We start from the raw sequence: 8,933 nt of genomic DNA, 5'->3' as shown, positions 1-8,933 counted from the left end.
TTCTGTGAGGTTATGAAGGACTTGCTCTGTTTGCTGTGCTGTAAGGTGAAGGAACGTGAGGCCCACAGACATTGTTGCACTAACTGGACTGCTGAGGAATACCGGGTAAGTAATGGCTAAGAGTCTGGGGGATCTGATATTTGAGAGGCTAGGAAATAAAGATAATTTTTATTTGTGCATCATACTGAACAGAAACTGTGACAATTCAATGTAAGACCAAGGTGGACAAATATGTTAGTTTCAGGAAAGATTATTGTCCATGATAACCATGATTGTACAAAGCCTCAACTAATGGAGTCGACTTAGAAACACTGTATCTTCATTAAAATAATAAGATATTAGGAGATAATAACTAGGAACAGGATAGTTAAAATCTGAGACAGTTTTCAATTAATTAAAATTGTATTGATGACATAAAGTTTGAGGGCCCGTTTCCTCCATGGTGAGACACCCTTTCCAACTGTAGCTTTATTCTGTGGTTATAAAAGTCCTCCATATTTTACATTGGGCTTAGCAATGAAAGGTACTGGCACTTTACCCTCTCAGTAATCATGTATCTTGCATTCCCTGCCCCTCTCCATCTGTTAGGAGATGAAAATTTCAATAACAGCTTTTCTTATGCTCACATTCATGGTCCTTTTGTAGCAAAAGCTCCTGTAAGAAATGAGGTCTGTGTGGGAAAAGACACAAGAAAATTGGAGAAATCAAAAAAGAGAAAACAGGAACTTCAGAACAGGGGACATAAGTAAGGGATTCCCTTTAGTACCTACTTTTAACACAGTGATTATACAATAAAAATTTGAGCTAAAATCATAATGTTAATAGTCTTCCATGAGTGGGTAATCAATAGCAAACCAGTTCCACCTAACCACGTACAGGGAAGTATGTCATTTTGTTAGGCTTTCTTCCTAAAATCAAAACATCCAGCTAAAAGATTTTATTTCCTGGATAACACCATAACACATCAACAGGTATAGGAAAATCACTATCATCATGAGAGACAGTAATTGGTACATGAGATAAATATGGGGTTTCTTAAAAGTAAAAAAAAAAAAATCTTTGTCTAGAAGATATTATCTGATTATTCCAATGATTGGACAATTTGAAATTGTAAATTCATGAGGATATCAAGAAGATAAATATGTGAAGGTTGAAGCCTAGAACTAGAAGAATCCTGAAGATGTTGAGGTCCTATAAAGTTCATATTGGTTAACAAATAAGAGATGCAGTGTTGAGAGATGGCTGGAAATGTAACATTGGTTACTTCAAAATGTGACCTAATGAATGAGAGAGGAAGGTAGATTTATCATTTGTGGATTCAAAAATATGGATCAAACTCTACTAATAGGAGACATGAAACAAAGTTTATCCATATTTCTGAGGAAGTAAAGATTTCCTAATGGAAATATAAACAAACACTGTTAAAGAACCTTGAAGGAATCAAAATGGAGCTGTATGAATGACAAGGTGATATAACAAAATTATCTTCATTACTTAAAGGTATCCTTAAGGATATTTTTTCTTTGAAATATTCAGTGCCTACTGTATCTCAGTAACTGTTCCAGGCCAATATAGAAATAGACAAAAGCAACAGATTTCTTTGCACTCAAGGAGCTCATGAGGCAGTTGGGAAAGGTATTTAACAAGTCAAAATAGAAAACTTAGAGTATGAATCATCACGATAAGTGTTTTTAAGAAAAATACAGTAGTAAAATAAATAAGGAAAGTAGCTTTGACAAAATTGAATTTTCAATATGACGATCAGAAAAGACAATGTGGAAGGTCACTTTGGGCAGACACCTGCATGAGGTCAGAAATCAAGGTATATGATTATTCAGGGAAATAGCTTTTAGGAAGAGGTAATTATACACATCTCAAACTAAACTTAGGTTTTCCCCACACCTGCTTGTACTTCTCCATTGTGCAGACAATCAGGGAAAGTGAGTGATAGTAGAGATAATTGAAGTCAGATCTAAAAATCAAGTGTGACCTATTTATGAGAAGCATAGTTGAAGTAAGCATGTTAAGTGGATGGACTGCATGTAAAATGAATAAAAACTCATTTAAAATACAGAAGGTCAATATGATTGGTGTAATGAGAAGGATACAAGTGAAACACAGAAAAAGGCACAGATAATTAGGTACCATTTTGTTGAAGGTTCATCTAATATATGTTTAGAAGTTGAAGCATATTGAATACAATTAAAAGCTTCTAAAGGGGTTTAGGCAAAGAAGAGGTATTATCGCAATTCTTTTCCAGAAAGTTCATTTAGATTGCAAGGTGAAGACAATACTGACTGGAAGACCTCAAAATGAACATCAAGAAAGCAAATATGAGACTGTTCAGGAATCCTGAAAGGAAAGATCAGGAATGAGTTGACCACAGATAACAGGAAGTAGAGGGATTCAAGGGATAGCCTTTATGGTAGAGAAATGCCAGAAAATGTGATGTGAGTGTGGAATGTTAAATGGGTAAAATTTAAAAATGAGACAGGTTTTGATTTGAAATGGGAACATCACCAAGGTTAGAAATGGAGGAGGTATGGCTGGTTTGGGTTAAGATAATGTTAGTTTGAGAAATGTGCCACTGTAAGTTCCTGTGAGATATCCTAGAAGAAATGTGCAGTAGGCAGTTGGATGCGTAAGGTTGGAGTCTATGTGAAAGATTGGGATGGGACAGGGGCATTTCACAATTGTTGGAAAATTTTAGGCATTGGAGCAGAGGGTTTTCACATGGGAATTTTTGGAAGGAAAATTAAAAAGTTTTCACATGGAAAGATAACTTGGGAAATCCCTGTATTAGTAACTCCAGCTGGGAAAGAGTAGCTGGAGAAGGCAAATTGTTAGAAAGAAACCAGGAGACAGGGATTTCCTTAAAGCCCAGGGTATGCAGGGTTTATAGCAAGAAGGACTGATGAAATATAAAGAACTTTGTAACATGCATGTAACAACTCATGTGGATTCAGCAAAGAAGGTTCTGGGGAGATAAAGAGCAATCTCATTAAAACAGGAATAAAAGATTTCACTGATTGGAAGAATGATTGAGAGTTCCATAAACAAGTCCAGTGCATGTATACCTGTTAACAAGAAATAGGCTTTTTTGGAGTAAAAATGACAGCACAAAAGCCAAGACATCGGGTCAACCGAGTACGTTTGTTTTAATTTCAAAACTATGTACATGAACAAACCACGTTTAAATGTTGGGAGGACAATAGCGAAAGATAAAGTGAAAAAAAAGTGAGAAGAGAGGAATTAATACTGGAAGGTGGTTGTCTGTTGACCAATGTCTCTAAGGACATGTGGAAGTCAGCTAAGAAAGGGGGTGTAGAGCCTTGGGCAGGATGAGTTAAGCTGCACTCATACACACAAGGTTCTGGTCTGCTTGCAGTTTGTGGACGTGGAAGCAAACATTTTAGAAAGGTCTTATCTTATTCTAGGAAGTAATGTTTGCTATTATTTTCAGAAGCGAGTTTGTAGCTAAAATATCTGGGCATACAAGAGATGAAATGGATTTAGTAATAAGGATTCTTAGCATATTAGGCAGGACAATTATTAAGTCACAAGTACCTATTATTAAGAAAACGTAGATATTTGGGGGAAGGAGTTAGAGTCAAGTTTTCACTTCTAGTGCCAAAAAATAACCAAATGAGCAGAAAAGGGGATCAGGGGGCAGAAAGATGTCCCTAAATTTCTGTTTTCAAGAAAGCACCAAATTGCTAAATGTCAGAGGAGAAACAGTAGATGATAAGACAGGGAGAGCCTGCTCTGTGATCTAAACAACCCACTCACCGCAGGGTTATATGTCTCTGCGGAGGGAGATGATCCGTGCTGAATATCGGAAGGTGTACCACTTGCTTTACGAGGAAGAGAGACGTTATTTAGAGAGAATGGAGAAAGAAAGCAACGAGATTTTACAACAACTCAGAGCAAGTGAGGACAGCATGGACCAAAAGGGAAAAGTCCTAAGAGGAATGTATGAGGACCTCAAGAAAACGTGTCATGAGCCAGACGTGGAGCTGCTCCAGGTAAGGACTGAGGAGAGTCACGGGGCTGCCTGGAGAACGTCCACAATCTCTTCGTCTACCGTCACGCGTCACGCGTTGGCAGTGATGCTTTGTGATGCTGTGGGAGCGGTTTTACCTGTCTCGGTGATGCAGAAGTCCAAAGGGTATTCTTGCCATACATAAGAACCCAAGTCTGAAAAAGCAAGTTAAAAACAATCTTAGAGAATACCTCCTTCTCAAGTTGTCATATACATTCACTTACTGATGGACAGCCCCGAGAAGCTTGTTTGAAGACTCTGGATTTGTGTGTGGACCTGGCAAAAATGAGAAATTTCAGAATCTATACAGTTCATTTTCTCTTTCTGTTTCCGTGTGCATGATACAATTTCCTGGAATTGGGGCTTACCCACTCTTGGGAATAAGTAATGAGGTCTCTACTGCGAATCTTGCGGCATATACTGAGATTTTTTTTTTTCTGTTTCTCTTTGCAGCATTTTGAAAACACTTTAAAAAGGTAAGTTTACGCCTATATTAAAAGTTTGAGAATTGTTTAAGAGTAATCAGGCTATTGGTGCTGAAATAGGAGCATAATTTATTATGATAATAGAACCCATTTTATAATACATTTATTTTTCCATGTCTCAAGGTAGAGACGCGTTTGTCATTTTGTGTAAGGTGGAGCTGGACAGGGCTCTGTGGAAGCCCGTGCGGTTGGCAGTTCTGTGCACAAGCTGCGTGTAGACAAAGCGCCAACTGCGATTTTAATGCTTAGAAACGTAAGAACACATTGAGGATGTGGCCCAAAGCTGTGACAGGCTTATGTGGGAGAAATAGGTGTTTCCGAGAAGCATAAAGTGGGAGAAGGGAGAGAAAGCCACGGGGCGGGCGGAGGGAGGACCATGTAGGGTTTGGGCTCCCACGTAGCACGTGGCTGACTCCAGCTTCACGTGGAAAGGCTGTCTGTGGCACTTAGGGAAGCTGGGACCTGGGAGCAGAATCTCTGCCCGGGCTAAGCTCCTCACCCCCTTGCTGTGCTTATATGGACACAGCATCTCGGTGGTGACCAGTGTGGATTAAAAATCAAAGTGCCCTTCTGTAATGTCCTGAGTTTCGAGCCATTTTGCAGAACCCCTGCTTGGCTGTGAAGAACCAGATCCTGAAATATTATGCCAGGATCAAAGTGTTAGGAGGTAGAATTGGGTTTAGTTTGCTCTTCATAAAATAAATGGATATTTGTTAAGTTTCCTAGTTTGTGGAGTTACATTCATAACTATTTACGATGCTAACTATGAGGATTTTAATGAAGCATCTTCACTGGGACGCAGATTAAATATCACCATTGTCATGAAAATGAACTCAGAAAGAGTGACTGTTCTTTTTTGCAGGAGTGAGTCAGTGCAGCTGCACATGCCCCAACCTGTGGATCCACGGCTCAGTTTATGGCCCATCACGGGGCTGATAGAGAGACTCAACCATTTTCTTGGTAATAGACTGCCCTTTGGTGGGATAGCAGTACGTTCTCCTCAGCTAGTGTCTATGGGTTATGTTGCTCCATTGTACGATTGATGATTTCATATCTGGGCATTTTGTAACCCAATTTGCCTTTGTGGAAAAATGATATATGTGGACCAACAAATAATATCTGGAGAAAAACCCAGTATGATAGTTTATGATAAGCTACCTGGAAGTAAACAATAGGAAAAGATAGTTGATGTGTGCATCATGCTGAGACTTGGTGTTAACTGTATGAAACGTGTAAATCTGCATGAACATTCAGTATATTCCAGGTTTCGGGTTATGTGGTGATTACTGGCTGTGAGATGAGCAGAGAGTTTTGTTTTCTAGAATGTTTCACAATAAAGGCGCTTTACACAGTACATCCTTTATTCACATAATACAAAAATACTTTGTATAAATCAATAGTGTTAAGAACAGAAAATGAATACTTCTACACAACCCCACAAAGTAAGCTAACCACTTATTGCATAATTTTCTTCTCAAAAATTACATTTGCTGAAAATTCTCACAAACATTTTACTTGTAAAAGACATGGATTTTTCTTTCCGGTTATTTTATCTTGATATATATTGGTAAAAAATACTTAAATATGAGGCAAAGTGACCACTCTTTAGGAATTACTATTATTTAGAGTTATTCTTCTTTTCTGAGAAGAGAAGTTGGCTACTCCTTTCTGTTACTGTCAATTACTAATGATGTCCCAATTTTAAAAGTTTCAGAGGAAAAAAACCAGAGCTTAGCAATATCCCTCTTCTTTATACATTTTAAGAAAATTCATAAATGTCTTCTATTTTGTCTCATTAATGATTTGCTCATTATGAAGACAGGCCCTGGCATACAGTAGATTTCTAGAGCTTCCTCACTGCCCTGGCCCTTGTTTCCAGGGAAAGCTAGAAACCCAGACATGATATAAAGCCCAGGTCCACCAGGAATTGGTAACACTCCATGTTAATGTGACTGTTTCCTTCCTCCTGCAGTGCCCATTTTTTTTGAAAATGAAACAACGACCTGTCACATGCCGCTGTTTGAAGATCTGAGACGTTGGCTCTTCAGTCGCGATCATCCTGACGTTGTCACTAATGCAACAAGATCAAAATACTTTCTGGCATGGGGAGCCCAGACATTTACCTGTGGTCAGCATTACTGGGAGGTGGATGGGGGGAACTGTCGGAACTGGGCCCTTGGATTTTGCGATGATTCTTGGACAATGAGGAATGACATGGCGCTTGACTCAGAGGGGATTTTTCTACTCTTTTGTATCAAAGAGGACAACCAGTGTCGTCTCTTTAGCTCCTCCCCACTGTCGCCTCAATATGTAGAAAGGCCTCTGGGCCACGTGGGGGTGTTCCTGGATTATGAGTGTGGTGTGGTGAGCTTTGTGAACGTGGCCAATTGCTCCCTCATTTGCAGTTTCCTCTCACGTTCCTTCTGTCTTCCTCTCCGACCCTTTCTATGCTCTGCACCCTCGTGAGGAGGGACATGTCAGAAAGTGACTGCAAGCGTCAGCTCAGCAAAGTGCCTGCTTGAGGGTCTTCAACGTCTTCCTTTATCCAACCCATTGACTATTTTTAAAGGTTGATAATTACAAGCGTATACATTTGTTTCCATTGTATTTAAATAAAAACAATCTCTCTTAGAGGTTGATCTATCTTTATTCTATGTCGTGTCCTTTCACTTGATTCAAAGGTAGCTGGAGGCGAAGAATACCTGAGTGGGTTTACTCAGCTGCATGGGCTAAAGCAAGAGCACAGGTTTCTTCTCACTGGCAGACTTGGAATTCTCTCCTCTTTGCTCTGCATCTGCTAAGGCGTGTTTCTTCACCAAGTCTCAGCTTTAAAATGTCTTCATGGAACGGTTTTTTAAAGCTCCTGGACTAAATGAGGTCTCCTGATTGTATGGTCTCAGAAGACCTTATACTCTCTGCAAAGTCCACAAGCTAATATTGCCCTTCTTCCTCTTGTTTACCCATTATGAGAAGATATATGCCAGGCTAATATATCGATATATTTCAGTAGGTAGCACTGAGTTTAACATGTAATTGACATTCAATAAATAAGTAAATTCATAGATGTTACAAGGCAGCAAATAAGGATATGCTCTATCTCTGTCAAAAAACGTACTAAATGTAACCAAAATCAAATGAGAATACTCAGGAGTGTTATTTAATAGAAATGTGAATTAGGCTGCCTTTAAAATTGATAGGCTCAGCAAATTAGACACAAAGATACTTACTGAAACAGAACTTTGACAGAGATAATAAGACTGCATATTTTAGAAATTTTAATAATTTTAATGAAAATACCTGTAGTTACGGATAGCCTAAATTTATATGTACCCATGCAAGTTTTTGCTAATGATAATAATGAAGAGACAAATTTCATTAAAAATGGTTCTAAAGTTAATCAAATCATAAAAGATTGAAAGAAATGGTGTATTAAACTATTATAACAATAAACATATTTTATTATATTTTTATCCTGAATCATATACATAATGCTGAATATTATTATATTTAATTCACTTACTGGAAGTTATAGGATACAATAAATAGAATCAGTATTTCAGATCTACAGGTTTGATTAAAAGTTTGGCAATGTGTTTGTTAATGAGAGGATATCTTGGGTAGTCTGAGAATAACTGAGCCCACCCATGGGTAGTAAATCTCACTCAGGAGTTTAATGACAGATGATTTGCATGATGGGTCATTTGACAGAAGCAATATGAACACACATATGCATACATATGAATGTACTATATGTTTTAATAGCATCATACACTTAATCACACTTATATTTTATATGTTTAATTGTGTATTAGCATAAAAAGATTAAGATAAATACAACATTAAGGAGGAGTAGAAAACTTTTATTGCAGAGAGATAAATAAAACCAGCTAAATTGAAATGACGTGTAAATAATTTGTGTTTCATTTCCTTATATTGCAGAAAATCAGTAGCATAGAATGTGTTCTTGAGCATGAATTACTTTATGAAAGTGTCTTAAAATGAATTGACATTAATTCTTAATATTTAACAATTCACCAAAATATTGGTGAGGATACATCATAAAAAACCAACCAGCATTTATAGAAAGCATTCCATGTGTAGGCAGGAGCTTAAATTAATTCCATGAATGTCAGGAGCTTAAATTAATTAGTCTGTCAGTCCTCACAATAATTATAAGTAGAATAAAGAGAAACTATTTATATTTCCAGATGAGGATAATGAGAAAGGAAGTAAGAAATGAGTTTAATCATAATATGAACAATTATATGCCAACAAATATGATAACCTGGAACCCTGAAATAGATAAATTCTTAGAAAAATACAACCTACCAAGTCAGAATCATAAAAAAATAGAAAATCTGAATGCCAGATTACTAGATTAATCCTTTCTAGATTATTAGTAAAGA

General features: G+C 37.5%; 1 protein-coding gene across 1 annotated transcript; it reads left to right on the top strand.

The window, feature by feature from the left end:
• Window positions 1-3,621: 3,621 nt before the first annotated feature.
• On the top strand, window positions 3,622-7,147 carry LOC125938291 (tripartite motif-containing protein 43-like). Its single transcript, XM_049653356.1, has 4 exons — window positions 3,622-4,025; window positions 4,496-4,518; window positions 5,390-5,487; window positions 6,500-7,147. Exons 1-4 carry the CDS (start codon window positions 3,801-3,803, stop codon window positions 6,991-6,993), a joined length of 840 nt encoding a protein of 279 aa, XP_049509313.1. The 5' UTR covers window positions 3,622-3,800; the 3' UTR covers window positions 6,994-7,147.
• The last annotated feature ends 1,786 nt before the right edge of the window (window positions 7,148-8,933 follow it).

The sequence above is a fragment of the Panthera uncia genome, chromosome D1, assembly GCF_023721935.1.
Source record: "Panthera uncia isolate 11264 chromosome D1, Puncia_PCG_1.0, whole genome shotgun sequence".
NCBI classification, from domain to species: Eukaryota; Metazoa; Chordata; class Mammalia; order Carnivora; family Felidae; genus Panthera; species Panthera uncia.
This window is presented reverse-complemented; position numbering and strand designations above follow the sequence as displayed.